A 19,971-nucleotide genomic window follows, 5' to 3' on the forward strand; every position below is an offset into this window, starting at 1 on the left:
AAAATGTTGTAGACCAAAACAAAATTTATCACCACATGATGGAACCAAGCCATTGTTTTCTTTCAAAATGATTGCACCATTTTTCTCTGCCACAGCACCAGCGTTCTGACTCACTCTCGCTCAAGACTCGCTCGGCTGCCATCAAGGAGTTACTTCGCAAACCTTTCAATCGTAGCAAGACTAGTGCTTCACCTGCTTCCACACCACCCACCCCCACCAGAGCTAATACTGAAGAGAGAACCTCTGCACCAGACCAACAGTCACTTACTGAAATGTCAGCAGAAGGCCAGGCAGAAGTTCATCTTCCAGCAATTAATGGCATACCAGAATTGGTAAGTGTCCCTAATAAGGTGATATTCTAGATATTATGGAGAAATAACAACTTCAAAATAAACTGAAATATCCAAAAACACAGAACTGTGTAATATGAGCCTTAGTGGTTATTCATTAAAATTATAGATGGATTGCTGTACTGTATACTGTATGTGTGACAATGTTTTGTTAATGATGTACGGTAGGGCTCCACTTAAATGGCAGGTTAGGTTCCAGGCTACCACTGGAAAGCAGAACGCCCTTTTTTTCCAGTTATTAATTCAAATTCAAATTCAAATGTTTATTTCTCTGTATAGATTACAATGAGTGGTTTACATATTATAAGATAATTATAAAATAAAGTACTTTTTAAAAAGAAGGCCACTAATATGCCTAGGTATGCCTAGGCATTTCGGGCAGACTAATACTATTTCTTACTCTATATTGACACAGGTTATGAATCATACTGGTATTAAAGTGAGGTAGCTAAATTTACAAAAGTGAGGTAGTTCAACACATTTAAAAAATTAACAATTAGTTTTTCAATTAACCCATTGACTGTTTTTGTCGTATATATACGTCTTACGAGCTAGTGTTTCGGACGTATATATACTCAATAATTATAGCGGCTTCAAATCAAGCAGGAGAAAGCTGGTAGGCCCACATGTGAGAGAATGGGTTTGTGTGGCCAGTGTGCACCACATAAAAAAAATCCTGCAGCAAACTCTGACCGTTTTTTTGGATTAAAACGCCGACTTTGAGGCGTGTTTTCGTATAGTATTTATTGTTGTATTCACGTTTTCATGGTCTCATGTGATAAAATGGAAAACATATTACAGAAATATAGATGATTTTGATTAGTTTCACTATGAAAATGACCTTGAAATTGAGCTCAAAGTAGTGGAAATGTTCGATTTTTACCAATGTTCAAGAGTAAGCAAATCACACCAAATGTCCAATACACGTCAACTGGGGAGTCTAATATTCTTTCACTAGTGCACTGATATTATTTATACCATTTTTACAATAATGCAGTAGTCTGCATAATAGTAAATTTTGTATTTTTTGTATGAATAAAAAATCAAAATAGAAAGCAGTGGTAACATAAGAGGGGGCCTAGAGACATGACTAATGAATAAAGGATGTTATTTTAATGCCAAGAATGTCTACATTGTTTATTCTGGACCCTATTTTGAAATTGGCATCTTTTTTAATTTGAGTGAAATTGGCCAAATTGCCAAATTCTGACCACTTTATTGGGTAGTTCAAATCAGTAAATGGGCAGTTTCTTGTACTCAATTGATAGAAAAAATGGAGTTCTAAAGAAATAGCTATGAGTTTGGTCAACTTGAACAACGGAATTGGCCAAAATCAGGGCTCAAAATCGGCAAAATTGCCGATGCGTATATGTCGCCGAGACCGCTAACTTCGCGGGAGCGTAATTCCGTGAGTTTTCGACCAAATTCCGTACTTTTGGTGTCATTACCATCTGGAAAAGATTATCATTTCATAATTTTTTTTTTTTTTTTCCAAAAATTTTTCGACATAGAATGACAGTTTCAGAAAGGGGCTTGTGACAGTCAAAGGGTTAATAGGAATGGTCTCATCTTGGCATGATACAGTTTCTATTAATGCTCCAGAATGGAGTGTCTTAGACAACCTTATGACTAGCTTAAGAATCATGTAGCAAAAGCTAGATTCAGAATTTTATGTTGACATAGTGTAAATTAGTGTAAATTAGGGGAAGTCACAGATATCAAATAAGTGTATTTGTATTTTGTTTTGGATATGTGCAAGCTAAGATAGTTTTCATGTGGTTAGCTACTGGTAGTGTGTGTTAGCTACCGGTGGGGTGTGTTAGCTACCGGTGGGGTGTGTTAGCTACCGGTGGGGTGTGTTAGCTACCGGTGGTGTGTGTTAGCTACCGGTGGGGTGTGTTAGCTACCGGTGGGGTGTGTTAGCTACCGGTGGGGTGTGTTAGCTACTGGTAGTGTGTGTTAGCTACCGGTGGGGTGTGTTAGCTACCGGTGGGGTGTGTTAGCTACTGGTGGGGTGTGTTAGCTACCGGTGGGGTGTGTTAGCTACCGGTGGGGTGTGTTAGCTACCGGTGGGGTGTGTTAGCTACCGGTGGGGTGTGTTAGCTACCGGTGGGGTGTGTTAGCTACCGGTGGGGTGTGTTAGCTACCGGTGGGGTGTGTTAGCTACCGGTGGGGTGTGTTAGCTACCGGTGGGGTGTGTTAGCTACCGGTGGGGTGTGTTAGCTACTGGTGGGGTGTGTTAGCTACTGGTGGGGTGTGTTAGCTACCGGTGGGGTGTGTTAGCTACCGGTGGGGTGTGTTAGCTACTGGTGGGGTGTGTTAGCTACCGGTGGGGTGTGTTAGCTACCGGTGGGGTGTGTTAGCTACCGGTGGGGTGTGTTAGCTACCGGTGGGGTGTGTTAGCTACCGGTGGGGTGTGTTAGCTACCGGTGGGGTGTGTTAGCTACCGGTGGGGTGTGTTAGCTACCGGTGGGGTGTGTTAGCTACTGGTGGGGTGTGTTAGCTACCGGTGGGGTGTGTTAGCTACCGGTGGGGTGTGTTAGCTACCGGTGGGGTGTGTTAGCTACCGGTGGGGTGTGTTAGCTACCGGTGGGGTGTGTTAGCTACCGGTGGGGTGTGTTAGCTACTGGTGGGGTGTGTTAGCTACCGGTGGGGTGTGTTAGCTACCGGTGGGGTGTGTTAGCTACTGGTGGGGTGTGTTAGCTACCGGTGGGGTGTGTTAGCTACTGGTGGGGTGTGTTAGCTACCGGTGGGGTGTGTTAGCTACCGGTGGGGTGTGTTAGCTACCGGTGGGGTGTGTTAGCTACCGGTGGGGTGTGTTAGCTACCGGTGGGGTGTGTTAGCTACCGGTGGGGTGTGTTAGCTACCGGTGGGGTGTGTTAGCTACCGGTGGGGTGTGTTAGCTACCGGTGGGGTGTGTTAGCTACCGGTGGGGTGTGTTAGCTACCGGTGGGGTGTGTTAGCTACCGGTGGGGTGTGTTAGCTACCGGTGGGGTGTGTTAGCTACCGGTGGGGTGTGTTATCTACCGGTGGGGTGTGTTAGCTACCGGTGGGGTGTGTTAGCTACTGGTGGGGTGTGTTAGCTACCGGTGGCGTGTGTTAGCTACTGGTGGGGTGTGTTAGCTACCGGTGGGGTGTGTTAGCTACCGGTGGGGTGTGTTAGCTACCGGTGGGGTGTGTTAGCTACCGGTGGGGTGTGTTAGCTACCGGTGGGGTGTGTTAGCTACCGGTGGGGTGTGTTAGCTACCGGTGGGGTGTGTTAGCTACCGGTGGGGTGTGTTAGCTACTGGTGGGGTGTGTTAGCTACCGGTGGGGTGTGTTAGCTACCGGTGGGGTGTGTTAGCTACCGGTGGGGTGTGTTAGCTACCGGTGGGGTGTGTTAGCTACTGGTGGGGTGTGTTAGCTACCGGTGGGGTGTGTTAGCTACTGGTGGGGTGTGTTAGCTACCGGTGGGGTGTGTTAGCTACCGGTGGGGTGTGTTAGCTACCGGTGGGGTGTGTTAGCTACCGGTGGGGTGTGTTAGCTACTGGTGGGGTGTGTTAGCTACCGGTGGCGTGTGTTAGCTACTGGTGGGGTGTGTTAGCTATCGGTGGGGTGTGTTAGCTACCGGTGGCGTGTGTTAGCTACTGGTGGCGTGTGTTAGCTACTGGTGGCGTGTGTTAGCTACCGGTGGCGTGTGTTAGCTACCGGTGGGGTGTGTTAGCTATCGGTGGGGTGTGTTAGCTACCGGTGGGGTGTGTTAGCTACTGGTGGCGTGTGTTAGCTACTGGTGGGGTGTGTTAGCTATCGGTGGGGTGTGTTAGCTATCGGTGGGGTGTGTTAGCTATCGGTGGGGTGTGTTAGGGAGATGAAGTGTTTTTAAACAGTGCATTTGAAAATGGTGGTTGAGTCGACAGTTCTAGAATTTTCAGGCAGGGAGTTCTGGATTTTAGGCCCTTTTATGTACATTGAATTTTTATATACATTTAGCCGGACACGAGTAATGTCATAGAGATGTTTGTGTTGGTATTATGTCTATGGGTTCTGTCACAACTATCAGGAAAGTGTTTTAGTTCAGGGTTAATATTGGAATTTATGGTTCTGTAAATGTAGATTGCAGAGTAGTAAGTGTGGGTGTTATGAACAGTGAGTAAGCATAGGTCTTTGAAGGGTGGGGGTGTGTTACCTAGCATTGGATTGTGTGATAATTCTTACTGTGGCTTTTTGTTGGGTTATTATTGGCATATAAATGTCAGATAACAAGTTTACACTGACATATATTAAGTTAGCAATAAAACTAGGCATTAAAAACAATAAAAAGTAAAATACACACAGTACACTCATTACTTACCTTAAAATATTTGTAGTCTTCATGTAGGGTGTGGGGTGAGTAATATTTGTTTGTAGGAAGTCAGGTGTGAGAGGTATGGTAGCCAGCCAGGCCACCCCACCCACACATAATACACTATAACATTTAAAGTGCCCCAAAGCAATATAATGCATATGCAATACATTTATTACTTACCTTAAAATATTTGTAGTCTTAATGTAGGGTGAGGGGTGAGTAGTATTTGTTTGTAGGAAGTCAGGTGTGGGAGGTATGGTAGCCAGCCACGCCAGGCCACCCCACCGACATATAATATAATACGGCATTTAAAACACTCCAGAGTGAGAAAATGCATATAGAGTACAATCATTACTTACCTTAAAATATTTGTAGTCTTAATGTACAGTGAGAGGTAAGTAAACGAGGTAAAACGAATGAACGAGAGAGAGAGAGGAAGAAGGAGTAAACGAGAGAGGAGAGAGAGGTGCGATGTAAACAAAGAGATGAACGCATCTGGTTTTGGTTTATACACGTTTGTATTATACCATAATACAAACACTTTACGTTGTGTACAAGTTGTCTCCATGTTGGTAATGTAGAATGAATAAAGAGCAACACTCCTATTCCCATGTAACACTATTTTTAGAAGGGCTGATGCTCTGAGTGAAAGCATATGAAAAGGACAATTTTCTTCAGTTACCCCCAGTAATACTATTGTGTACACATTTTCTTTCGTGTTGAACTAGAGAAAACGTTATTCTTTCCGACACTCTGACTAGCCTGCTGGAAAAAATTTCATTATGTTAATTTATTCTACTATGGGGTGTATTTATCATGTTTATATGTTACATAACATGTTTATTATGTACATATATATAATTTTGAAAAAATGTCATCGATGGTTTAATGAAAATGCCTATATGTATTAACATAATATACAACATTTAATGTGCCTCAGAGTGACTATTATTATGTATTATTATCATTATTAATATGGCATCTTCAAGACTAATAAGGCACTCTTAGTGATTTTAACCTGTAAATGGTCCAAGCATACATATATGTTCACTACCCCAGTGCCCCGAATATTTTGAAAAATAAAAAAATAATTTTTTAATGAAAATATAGAGCACATTTTCTAAGTGTTATAGGATTAAAATAAAAAAATTAGGGTCAGTACTTACTGAGATATGAGGCTACAAAATTGGCACTTAATTAATGCTCACCTGATGGCAACATAGAGTCCTGCCGCTTGCAGAAGTATTGCCGATATACCATTTTTTCTCATTTTTATATTATTTTATATAATTTTTGTTCTGATAATATATTGTAGTTCTTGTCATTTCATAACCAATCATTGTTCTGACACTAATATTAGGTACTGAAATTGTACTCAAATTGTCACAAACACATTGACAGGTGGACATAACACCTGCCTTGGTCATTTACTAATGTCTAGGAATATATACGTACAAAGTATTTATAGGTCCCAGCAATGTTTTGGATACACGGGAATATAGAAAAAGAAGAAGGAAGGAGGAGGAAGAGGAGGAGGAGGAGGAGGAGGAGGAAGAACGAAATTTCCTTGAAGCAATGTGTAAGACAAGTGGTCAGTGACAAGCATCTGGGAGGGTAGTGATAAGATCAGATATAAAATGACATTTGATGGATGCCAGCAAGGGTGCAGAGATAAGATGAGATAGTGCAGAGATAAGAGGAGATAAGCCATGACGTTTGATGTGCGCCAGTGAGGGTGCAGAGATAAGGAATGACATTTGATGAGCTTGTATCTCTGATTATCTGTCTCTGTTTCTTATTTCTCTGTCTGCTCGTCTCTTTCCATCTCTCTACTTGTCTCTCTGTCTGTCTCTGAGAGAGCCAATAGGTATTCTTATGCATTATATCTACAAGCACAGTATAGCACTTTGGATTTTTTAGGTTATCCTAGGTAATTTACACTGTGTATAATTGTATTTGTGTGTACCCGTGAGACAGATAGACAGAGACAGACAGAGATAGACAGAAATGGACAGAGACAGATAGACAGACCCTAAACTTGGGGTTAACATCACTTTCCTCTTAGAGGGGGAGTGTTAATATGACATTACGTCAGTGAATCCTTGGTGTTTGCCCCACTGTTTGCTCTAGCTGGCGCTCAGTATAACTGGCGCTTCCACATGGTACTAAGTGGTCCCAGATTTTTTTTAATATGGCGCACACCAAATGTTAAGACCCATTCTATGCTGACCAGGCATCTCAGGCCAATCTTGCCAAATTTGGAGGAAGTAAAAATAAAACGTGTATTTACGTTTGGGGCACTAGCAGTAAGAACGTACATATATAGTATACGTTTGGACTGTTTATGGGTTAATGTGTACTTGCACACTAGCACAGTGTGTAAGTTTATTTAGGTACAGGTACACATAGGTATAATTATCAGAGTGTACATAAAACATGAAATAACTTTAAAACACTTGAAATTTTGGAAAGTTTCCAGACATAATGGAGAGACACGAAGCTCACAGAGAATGTAAACAAAACGGGTGGGGCATGGTGACCGTACTAGAAAGTCAGGTGGGAGTTTTGGTCATGTGACTATGGCATAATAGCGCACAAAATGCGTGCTAAAGGAATAACAGCAAAAGTTGGTAGATGGATCTATAATTTCCTCACAAACAGAACACAAAGAGTAGTAGTCAACAGAGTAAAGTCCGAGGCGGCTACGGTGAAAAGCTCTGTTCCACAAGGCACAGTACTCGCTCCCATCTTGTTTCTCATCCTCATATCTGACATAGACAAGGATGTCAGCCACAGCACCGTGTCTTCCTTTGCAGATGACACCCGAATCTGCATGACAGTGTCTTCCATTGCAGACACTGCAAGGCTCCAGGCGGACATCAACCAAATCTTTCAGTGGGCTGCAGATAACAATATGAAGTTCAATGATGAGAAATTTCAATTACTCCGATATGGTAGACACGAGGAAATCAAAACTTCATCAGAGTACAAAACAAATTCCGGCCACAAAATAGAGCGAAAAACAAACTTCAAAGACCTGGGAGTGATCATGTTGGAGGATCTCACCTTCAAGGACCATAACATTATATCAATTGCAGCTGCTAGAAAAATGACAGGATGGATAATGAGAACCTTCAAAACTAGGGATGCCAAGCCCATGATGACACTCTTCAGGTCACTTGTTCTATCTAGGCTGGAATATTGCTGCACACTAACAGCACCTTTCAAGGCAGGTGAAATTGCTGACCTAGAAAATGTACAGAGAACCTTCACAGTGCGTATAAAGGAGATAAAACACCTCAATTACTGGGAGCGCTTAAAGTTCCTGAACCTGTATTCCCTGGAATGCAGGCGGGAGAGATACATGATTATATACACCTGGAAAATCCTAGAGGGACTAGTACTGAACTTGCACACAAAAATCACTCACAACAAAAGCAAAAGACTTGGCAGACGATGCAACATCCCCCCAATGAAAAGCAGGGGTGTCACTAGCACGTTAAGAGACAATACAGTAAGTGTCAGGGGCCCGAGACTGTTCAACTGCCTCCCAGCATACATAAGGGGGATTACCAATAGACCCCTGGCAGTCTTCAAGCTGGCACTGGACAAGCACCTAAAGTCGGTACCTGACCAGCCGGGCTTTGGCTCATACGTTGGATTGCGTGCAGCCAGCAGTAACAGCCTGGTTGATCAGGCTCTGATCCACCAGGAGGCCTGGTCACAGACCGGGCCGTGGGGGCGTTGACCCCCGGAACTCTCTCCAGGTTAACTCCAGGTAGGTAATTTGAAATGTCAGTATTAGCAGAATGCTGTAAAGCAGGGCCCTACTGTACTGCATTCCATTATTACCCCAGTTTATGGAATTTTTTATTGATAGTTAACTGTATGTAAATCTAGAATAATTTAGGTTCACTCAAGTAAGAAAGCCTAAAGTAATATATGCTGTATTTAATTTTAGATTGTTCAGAAATTGAGGCACATAAATGCTTTACTTGGTAGTAGGTTGGTAAACAGCAACCACTGAGGAAGGTACTACCATCCTGCCACATGAACGTGAAACAGAAACCTGTAATTGTTTTACACAATTGTAGGACTGCTGGTGTATTTTCTCTCTGTCTCTTAAACACTCAAGGTAACAAGTACCTACATCTTGCTACTTCTACTTACACCTAGTTCATACTACACATACATGTACATGTATGTGTATACACACCCATCTCTGTTTTCTTAATAATTCTTGTTTTGATATCATTTTCATGGGGAAGTGAAGAAGAATCCTTCTTCCCTAAACTGTATGTGTTATAAAAGGGAGCTAAAATACTGTGAGCAAGGGACTAGTAACAACTCACATATTTAGTACTTAATTTATATTGAAGAACATTTTAAAGTTGTGTTTGTTCTTCTTTTTAGGGGTCACCCTACCTCAGTGGGAGATGGCGGATATGTTAACCCTTTGACTGTCGACACCCCTGCTCACAAAGTTGCTCTCAGTGTCAAAGAATTTAAAAATAAAATTATTTCTTCCTATGAAATGATAGAGAATCTTTTCCCAATGGTAATGACACCCAAAGTACGAAATTTGATGGAAAACTTATGGAATTATGCTCTCGCGAAGTTTGCGATCTCGGCGATATTTACGCATCAATGATATCGCCCACTTTGAGCGCTATTTTCGGCCAATTCCATTGTTCCAGTCAACCAAGCTCATGGCTGTTTCTTTAGAACTCCATTTGTTCTATCGATTGAGTACAAGAAATAGCCCATTTACCGACTTCAACTACCCAATAAAGTGGTCAGAAATTGGCAATTTGGTCAATTTCATGCAAATTAAAAAAGATGCCAATTTCAAAATAGGGTCCAGAATGAATAATGTAGACATTCCTGGCACTAAAATAACATTTTCTCTGTTCATCAGTCACATCTCCAGGCCCTCTTATATTACTCTTGCTTTCTATTTTGAATTTTTATTCACACACACAAAAAATAGAAGATTTACTGTTATGCAGACTACTGGATTATTGTAATAATTGTATAAATAATGTCAACCCATTCATGACTGTGTATTAGAATGGCTAATTGGACGCTTATTGGAAAATGACATCATTTGTTACTCTTGAACATCGGCAAACATCAAACATATCTGCTACTTTGAGCTCAATTTCAACGCCTTTTCATCGTGAAACCAATCAAAATCATCTCCATTTCTGTAATATGTCTTCCATTCTATCAAATGAGACCAAGAAAACAAGAATACAACCATAAATGATATACGAAAATACACCTCAAAGTCAGCATTTTAATCCAAAAACACGGTCATTTTTTTTTTCTCATTATGCACTGCGTGCTGCAGGATTTTTTTTATACTGTGCACACTGATCACACAGACCCATTCTCTCACATATGGGCCTACCAGCTTTCTCCTGCTTGATTTGAAGCCACTAGAATTTTGGAGTATAAATAAGTCAAAAAAACTGGCTCATAAGATATATATATACGACTGGAAACAGTCAAAGGGTTACAAAACAAATGCTTTAGATATGAACATTGCTGTTTGAGGATGGGTTGCTGAATGACATCAGTCCCTCAGAGTATAAGTTTTTGGAAGAAATATATAATCTTGTATGAATTGTTGGAGGGGGTATTTTTCCTTTAGAAATACAGTACAGTACTTAGGAAATACAGTGGACCCTCGACCAACGATATTAATCTGTTCCTGAGGGCTCATCATTAGTCAAAATTATCGTTAGTCGAGTTAATTTTCCCGATAAGAAATAATGGAAATCAAATTAATCCATGCAAGACACCCAAAAGTATGAAAAAATTTTTTTACCACATGAAATATTAACATGACTCACGAAATCGTAATGACACGATTGCAAACAAACCATACCCCGGCCGGGATTGAACCCGCGGTCAGAGTCTCAAAACTCCAGACCATTGCGTTAGCCACTAGACCAGCTAGCCACAATAAGATTTGTCCAACTAGGTATATTTCTATACCATAGGAAGGTTAGCACAGGCACCACTGTGACCACAAATGCAAGTTTTTACAGACAAATCTCCAGCAAGCGTGGCCGTGACGAACTCTAGCTCAAGTAACCTCACTGCCATCAACATGACTCACGAAATCATAATGACACGATTGCAAACAAACCATACCCCGGCCGGGATTGAACCCGTGGGGGTATGGTTTGTTTGCAATCGTGTCATTACGATTTCGTGAGTCATGTTGACGGCAATGAGGGGACCTGAGCTAGAGTTCGTCACGGCCACACTAACTGGAGATTCATCTGTAAAAACTTGCATTTGTGGTCACAGTGGTGCCTGTGCTAACCTTCCTATGGTGTAGAAATATACCTAGTTGAACGAATCTTATTGTGGCTAGCTGGTCTAGTGGCTAATGCGACGGTCTGGAGTTTTGAGACTCTCTGACCGCGGGTTCAATCCCGCCCGGGATATGGTTTGTTTGCAATCGTGTCATTACGATTTCGTGAGTCATGTTGATGGCAGTGAGGGGACTTGAGGTAGAGTTCGCCACGGCCACGCTAGCTGGAGATTCATCTGTAAAAACTTGCATTTGTGGTCACAGTGGTGCCTGTGCTAACCTTCCTATGGTGCAGAAATATACCTAGTTGGACGAATCTTATTGTGGCTAGCTGGTCTAGTGGCTAACGCGACGGTCTGGAGTTTTGAGACTCTCAGACCGCGGGTTCAGTCCCGGCCGGGGTATGGTTTGAAATATTAAGTTTAATGCAATAGAATAATTACAATAACAACAATAACAATAGATTAATAACAATAGAATAATTGACACTTACCTTTAATAAAGATCTGGTGATGATTGATGGGATGGGAGGAGGGGAGAGTGTGGATGGTGTTAGTGTTTAGAAGGGGAATCCCCTTCCATTAGGACTTGAGATGTCAAGTCCTTGAGGACATTGTTTTTCCTGAACACTCTGGGAGTTTCAGAGTGATACACCAATAAAGACTTCACTTTGCAGTTACCACTAGCATTAGCACACATCACCACTAGTTGCAGGCATTTTTTTAATTAAATCGTCATGCAACTTCCTAGCCTTTTCACATATGATTGCTTGAGAGATGCTATCTCCTGCTATCGGTTTTTCGTTTATCCACACCAATAACAGTCTCTCAACATCTTCTCCCCTCAAGGAAGGTTCCTTGATGTTGGTGAGGGGCTCTTGATTTAGGGAATTGGATCTGTGCTCCAGTTCCCCGAATTAAGCCTGAATGCCTTCCACATCCCCCCCCAGGCGCTGTATAATCCTCCGGGTTTAGCGCTTCCCCCTTGATTATAATAATAATAATCTCAACATCTTCTATCACTTGCGATCTCAGTTTCGAAAACATAGTTGTACCTTTGGCAAGAACAGCTTCCTTGATTGCCGTTTTCGTGCCCACAATAGTAGCGATGGTTGATTGGGGTTTTGTGTACAACCTGGCCAGCTCGGAGACACGCACTCCACTTTCATTCTTAGCAATGATCTCTTTCTTCCTATCCATAGTAATTCTCACCCTTTTTGCTGTAGGGTTGGCACTAGAAACTTTTTTGGGGCCCATGGTGACTTATTTTGCAGGTGCAATCACTACAAACGCTGTGATAATATGAAATGTTCCGATTGTGTGTTTGGATGGAACCGCGGCGGCTGGCTGGCTTGTAAACACTGGCCACAAGTGGACGCATCTCGGACAGAACGAATCGCGTTGGTTGAGTTTTTTAGCGCTAGTCGAGGCAAAATTTTTGCCTTAAAATGTATCGCTAGTCGGATTTAACGTTAGACAATGCCAGCGTTGGTCAAGGGTCCACTGCACAGTACTGTATGTGATTATGGAGAAATTCTCCTGTAGTAGAAATGGAGCATTCAGGTTTTCTCTGCGAGTGTTTTGTAAATGTGCATATCAAATGGGGGACAAGGTTATAAAATAAAGTGATTGTGAGTCTGAGAAATTGCAGGTTTGAATGATTGTCTGACGATATGTTTTGCAGACAAGCCTGTTTGAATAATCCATTGGGAGAAAACAACTGAGTTATTTTCAGCTCAGTAATATATAAATAAACTTTCATTACAAATTAGTGGAAAAATTGTATCATTGATAATCCTAACATTCTAACTTCAAATATTGTATCCTTCCAGATTTGACCCAAAGTTTTAAATCTTTACAGAATATGGGTGAAACTTATTTCATTGTGCATATTTAATCCCTACTTAATTACTGATAGGTAATGTTTTATCTTTGCAGACATACGATCCAGATCGTTGCTTAGAGGATGAACCATGGTTCCATGGCGTACTACCACGAGAGGAGGTGGTACGATTACTGGTCAATGAGGGCAATTATCTAGTAAGAGAGACCACACGCAATGATGAACAACAGATTGTTCTCTCAGTCTGCTGGGGCACTCATAAGCACTTCATAGTTCAGACTACACCTGAGGTACAACATTTTGTTTCTGCATTTTTTTATTTTTCATATAGCCTTATATAACATTTTAATATTTGTATAATGTTGTTTTGCAGTACAGTACTGTACGTATTTCAGAATGAATGTTAAGAATAATTAAGTTTCATTTGTTTAAATACAGCCTCTCCTCACTTAGTGACATACTCGTTTACCGATAGCTCAGATTTACGATGGGCTCTCTGTCCAAGATGCATACCTAAATAATGTATATTAGAGCTGATTTTCTCTATTCTGTTTACTACAATGTACAGTGCACTACTGTATAAACATTTAAAAATATACTAAAATTATTATAAATGGTGTAAAGGTGACATTAAAACAATATCAAAGATGGTTGACACAAACCCACTACCATTATAACATGCTCCTCGCTTAGCAATGAATTTGTTTACTGATGTGGTCTTAGGAACAGAACTCCATCATTAAGTGAGGAGAGGCTGTACAGTGTGTTTAATGCAGAAGAGTACAATTTTTATGTCTCTTGTAAGGGTCACTACAGGTTTGAGGGTCCAGCCTTCCCAACCATCCAGGAGTTAATCCTTCACCAGCACAGCTGTGGTCTACCAGTCACAAACAAGTCAGGTGCTATACTGCGAACCCCCATCTTCCGTGAACGATGGGAATTAAATAATGATGATGTCGAGTTGAGAGACAAAATAGGCAGGGTGAGTTCATTATTGTATTTTGTTCTAGAAAAATATTACTATTTTTCCCTCTATATATTTTACAAGGTTTTCCTTCATAAGATTTCTTATAATCTCTTCTTCACATTTTTCACTAGTTATTTCAATGCTTGATAGTCCTATTTGGTTAGTCCTCACCTACAATGCAATACAGGCCATTCAGAATTCCTTCCCCCTCATGCCGTTTTTTGCTGGGTTCCTGGACTCATTGATGTCTAGTGTAACAATCAGGCAGATTCAGCCACTTGGTCAGTTGTTCATGACCTCCCAATTACACACAGGGGTATTCTTTTCACAGACTATTTGTCAGTGATCTCATCAACTTTGCCACCACTAGCAATATTGGCGGTCCAAGTTGGTCCACAATAAATTGTTTTCTGTTACACTACATTTGGGTTTCTGGCTATCTTCTCACTGCTGTCATGCTTGTGAGACTGCACTCTCCCTCCTCAGCAAGGACTGTCAGGCTGCACTGTCAGTTCACCATAGCTTAGTAGATTGTCCTGTCCATCAGTGGACATGCAGAATTCACTTTCAACATTTCCCTCACCCCAACACACTTCAACTAACCTTTTTGTTCAAAGTAACACCTTTGACACATACATACACTCTTTGACTTTTTAGCAGATACTAACTTATTGCACCATACTTGATTTTAATTTACCTCTTGCATTCTCCCCTCCCCCCACTAACCTCTGCATATTCCTCCTTAAGCACAAGCTCCCACTAGCACTGTGTGACCCTTTCAGGTTTGATTATATTATTTTATTACAGTTGTGCATACTATATATACAACAGACTTAATACAAATATAAACCCAGCCCTAAAGCTTGGTGTAGAGAGCTGGAATACAATTCATAGACATAGTACAAGAAACAAAGTTCTCCGATATCCCTTATGTTTGACTCAACCTGAGTAGAAACTCTGTGCAAGTAAAAAGGCCCAAAAATATGGAACTCTTCCAGAAGATTCTGATATTTTGCTATCTGCCAACTGTTTAAAAAATGTTAAAAATACATGTACAGTGACAATGTCATGTCCCATTTTAGGGAAATTTTAAAGGAACACCGGATACAGACCTCTCCGGAACACTTTTTTGAGTGACAAGGGTCCAGTGACTCTCCAGCTGGTCCTAGTGGCATTAAAAAACAAAGAAGGGAAGTAACCCTGGAAAAGGACTTGGTACCTGAAGTCATTATGGAAGGGGATTCCCCTTCTTAACAATAGTACACCTCCATTCTCTCCCCTCCTCCTGTCTCATCACTCATCAACAAGTCTTCAATAAAGGTAAGTGTCATTTTATTATTGTTTTATTCTGCATGTCTCATTGTTTTCTGTGTAGGTAAATGTATATTTCATGTAAAAAAAAATATTTATTTTAATACTTTTGGGTGTCTGGAACGGATTAATTGGATTTACATTATTTCTTATGGGGAAAATGAATTCGGAAATCGTCAGATTCAGGTTTAGTCACTCTCTCTGGAATGGATTAATTACGATAACCGGGGGTCCATTGTACTAATATACAACATTTTTTGCATGTTTTTTGTTGTAAACAATTATTGTAAATAAAATAATGATGAAAATATTAGTGCAGTTATTGTGTTGAATACAACGAGTGTACATATATACATTATGCATTACTATATTGGTCTATCAGGCCACAAACATTACTGAAAAAAAAAAGAAAAGAAAAGAAAAAAGTAACTAAAAAGTAAAATAAAAATATGCAACTTTACAGAAGTTGCCGCCACCCGGTCATTGAGGGTCAACTTCACGCCTCTATATCTTGGAAAGTACTGAACAGATTTTTTTGTTTTATTACCTATAGAAAAATATTATCTTTAATTCTGTAAGAAATTTTTTTTTATTTTGAAAATTCTTGGACCCTGGCTGTCATTCTGAGACTTGGCCTCTGGACCCTGAAAGGGTTAATAGAGGCATGTTGATACCTGTTAGTACTAAAGGAAGTTTGTGGAGTAGGATGCCATGGTCTGCTGTATCAAAAGCTTTCCTTTGGTTGATAAAGAATCCTAATGGATATTCATTATTTTCCAGTGCTGTGTAAAGCAAGTCTAGCATTTTTACAGTTGGTCATTTGTGCTTCTGTTTTTCCTGAAGCCAAATTGGCAGGGGCTGAGGATGCTTTGAACTGTTATAAATTAATATAATCTCTTGTGCACGAGTTTCTCAAAGATTTTGGATAGCAATGGTAAGTTTGATATTAGCCTGTAGTTATTTACATCTGTGGGGTCACCACCTTTGTATACTGGTGTAACCCTTGCTGTCCTGAGTAGTGTCGGGAAAGTGCTAGTTTCTATAGTTTCTAGTGGTTTGTTAAAGAGTAATGAAATAGCAGGTGAAAGGACATTGGCCATTTCCCACCAAGGTAGGGTGGCCTGAAAAAGAAAAACTTTCATCATCATTTACTCCATCACTGTCTCGCCAGAGGCATGCTTACACGACAGTTATAAAACTGCAACTTCAACACCCCTCCTCCTTCAGAGTGCTGGCACTGTACTTACCATCTCCAGAAATCAAGTCCGGCCTGCCGGTTTCCCTGAATCCCTTCATAAATGTTATATTGCTTACACTCCAACAGCACGTCAAGCTCTAAAAACCATTTGTCTCCATTCACTCCTATCTAACACACTCACGCATGCTTGCTGGAAGTCTAAGCACTTCACACACAAAACCTCCTTTACCCCCTCCCTCTAACTTTTTCTAGGCCGACCCCTACCCCGCCTTCCCTCCACTACAGATTTATACACTGTCGAAGTCATTCTATTTGGTTCCAACCTCTCTACATGTCCAAACCATCTCAGTAATCCCTCCTCAGCCCTCTGGATAATAGTTTTGGTAATCCTGAACCACCTCCTAATTTCCAAACTACTATATCTCTGCATAATATTCACACCACACATTGCCCTCAGACATGACATCTCCACTGCCTCCAGCCTTCTCCTTGTTGCAACATTCAGCACCCATGCTTCATATGCATACAAGAGCAATGGCATAACTATACTCCCATACATTCCCCTCTTTGCTTCCATGGACAAAGTTCTTTGTCTCCACAGACTCCTCAGTGCACCACTCACCCTTTTTGCCCTTGTCAACTCTATGATTTACCTCATCTTTCATAGACCCATCCACTGACAGGTGCACTCCCAAATATCTGAACACATTCACCTCCTTCGTACTCTCTCCCTCCAATCTGATATCCAATCTTCCATTACCTAATTTTTTTGTTATCCTCATCACCTTACTCTTTCTTATATTCACTTTTAATTTCCTTCTTTACATACCCTACCAAACTCATCAACTTCTCTTCAGAATCTCCCAAAAGCACAGTGTCATCAGCAAAGAGCAACTGTGACAACTCCCACTTTGTGTTAGATTCTTTATCTTTTATCCCCACACCCCTTGCCAACACCCGAGCATTCACTTCTCTTACAACTCCGTCTATAAATATATTGAATGACCATGGTGACATCACACATCTCTAAGGTCTACTTTTACTGGGAAATAATCTCCCTCTCACCTACATACTCTAACCTGAGCCTCACTATCCTCGTAAAAACTTTTCACCGCTTTCAATAACCAACCTCCTATTCCATACATTTGCAACCTCTGCCATGTTGCCCCCTGTCCACCCTATCATATGCCTTTTCTAAATTCATAAATGCTACAAATACCTCTTTACCCTTATCTAAATATGGTTCACCTATATGTTTCACTGTAAACACTTGGTCTACGCACCCCCTACACTTCCTAAAGCCTCCTTGTTCATCTGCTATCTTGCTCTCCATCTTACTCTTAATTCTTTCAATAATAACTCTGCCATACATTTTACCAGGTATACTCAACAGACTTATTTCCCTATAATTTTTACACTCTCTTTTGTCCCCTTTGCCTTTATACAAAGGAACTATGCATGCTCTCTGCCATTTCCTAGGTACCTTACCCTCTTCCCTACATTTATTTAGTAAAAATGTTAACCACTCCAAAACTATATCCCCACCTGCTTTTAACATTTCTATCTTTATCCCATCAATCCCAGCTGCTTTACCCCCTTTCATTCTACTCACTGCCCCACACACCTCCCCCACACTCACAACTGGTTCTCCCTCACTCCTATAAGATGCTATTCTTCCTTGCCCTATACAAGAAATCACAGCTTCCCTATCTTCATCAACATTTAACAATTCCTCAAAATATTTCCTCCATCTTCCTGATACCTCTAACTCTCTGTTTAATAACTCTCCTCTCCTATTTTTAACTAACAAATCCATTCTTTCCCTAGATTTTATTAATCTCACTTCAAAACTTTTTCTTATTTTCAACAAAATTTGTTGATAACATCTCATCCACTCTCTCATTTGCTATCTTATTACATTGCTTTCCCACTCTCTTAACCTCTCTTTTTCTCTCCATATACTCCTCACTCCTTGCATGACTTCTACTTTGTAAAAACCTCTCATATGCTAACTTTTTCTCCCTTACTACTCTCTTTACATCATCATTCCACCAATCGCTCCTCTTCCCTCCCGCACCCACTTTCCTGTAACCACAAACTTCTGCTAAACACTCTAACACTTTATTCTTAACCCTTAAACTATCCAAACGTAGATCTACATTTTTTCAACATTTGAAAGTATGTAAAAAAAGTAGATCTTTTCTTTTTTTACATTTGAAAACGTGTAAAAAAAACTTTGATCTACGTTTTTTTTTTTGTTATACAGTGGACCCCCGCATAACGATTACCTCCGAATGCGACCAATTATGTAAGTGCATTTGTACGTGTATGTTTGGGGGTCTGAAATGGACTAATCTACTTCACAATATTTCTTATGGGAACAAATTCGGTCAGTACTGGCACCTGAACATACTTCTGGAGTGAAAAAATATCGTTAACCGGGGGTCCACTGTATTTGAAAATATGTAAAAAAAAAACATAGATCTACTTTTGGAGCTCTACGCATGTGAATGTAGATCTGCTTGGACAGTTTAAGGGTTAAACATACCCCATTGCCTATTGCCTATACTCTCATTGCCTATACTCTCACTAGCCCATCTGTCCTCCAACAGTTGTTTATATCTTACCCTAACTGCCTCCTCCTTTAGTTTGTAAACCTTCACTTCTCTTGTATTTGATGTTTCCATTCTCCTTGTATCCTATCTACCTTTTACTCTCACTGTAGCTACAACTAAAAAATGATCTGAAATATCTGTGGCCCCTCTATAAACATGTACATCCTGAAGTCTACCCAACAGTCTTTTATCTACCAATACATAGTCCATCAAACTTCTGTCATTTTGCCCTACATCATATCTTGTATACTTATTTATCCTCTTTTTCTTAAAATATGTTACCTATAACCAAACCTCTTTCTATACAAAGTTCAATCAAATGCTCCCTAGTATCATTTACACCTGGCACCCCAAACTTACCTACCACACCTTCTCTAAATGCTTCTCCTACTTTTTATATTTAGGTCCCCTACCACAATTACTCTCTCACTTGGTTCAAAAGTTCTTACACACTCGCTTATCAATACAAAAAAATATATGCAGTATTCAAATTTAAAAGACCCCTCAAGCCTAGTTTTATATTTCTGTCTTAATCACTATAAGGAACTCCTTATACATGTACATTGTGCTATATTTTTGCTGTTACTTCTCTTACAGGGTAACTTTGGTGATGTATACAAGGCTCGATTACGAGACTCAGGACTTGAGGTTGCTGTTAAAACTTGCAGAGTTACACTTCCTGATGAGCAAAAGAAGAAATTCCTGCAAGAGGGACGCATTCTAAAACAATATGACCATCCCAACATAGTCAAGTTTATTGGTATATGTGTTCAAAAGCAACCCATTATGATTGTGATGGAATTAGTGCCAGGTAACTCATCTGTTAAAGTGCTTTATTATTAATAATAAAAATGATACTGTTGGTGACACAAGAAATATATAGTGTAGTATATAGAGTACTTGAATATCTCTGTATCCATAATTAATATATACACTATATCATTTCATTGTGAATTACTTTACCTAATTTACTTAGTATTTATTCCATTGTCATTTCATTAGGCTTATACTGTAATCATTAGATTACATTTATCTA

The 19,971-nt window shown here is 40.4% G+C and overlaps 1 protein-coding gene across 6 annotated transcripts in view; it reads left to right on the plus strand.

Annotated features, from left to right (window-relative positions):
* Positions 1–19,971, plus strand: part of FER (tyrosine-protein kinase Fer) — a 605,512-nt gene that overhangs the window by 548,553 nt on the left and 36,988 nt on the right. For all 6 annotated transcript variants that reach the window (XM_070082985.1, XM_053776767.2, XM_053776781.2 and 3 more), the window contains 4 exons: positions 96–332; positions 12,940–13,134; positions 13,650–13,826; positions 19,533–19,746. In XM_070082985.1, the coding sequence (XP_069939086.1) occupies positions 96–332; positions 12,940–13,134; positions 13,650–13,826; positions 19,533–19,746 (823 nt within the window). The remainder of the gene's footprint in view (positions 1–95; positions 333–12,939; positions 13,135–13,649; positions 13,827–19,532; positions 19,747–19,971) is intronic.

The sequence above is a fragment of the Cherax quadricarinatus genome, chromosome 1 (genome assembly GCF_038502225.1).
Source record: "Cherax quadricarinatus isolate ZL_2023a chromosome 1, ASM3850222v1, whole genome shotgun sequence".
In the NCBI taxonomy this organism is placed as follows: Eukaryota; Metazoa; Arthropoda; class Malacostraca; order Decapoda; family Parastacidae; genus Cherax; species Cherax quadricarinatus.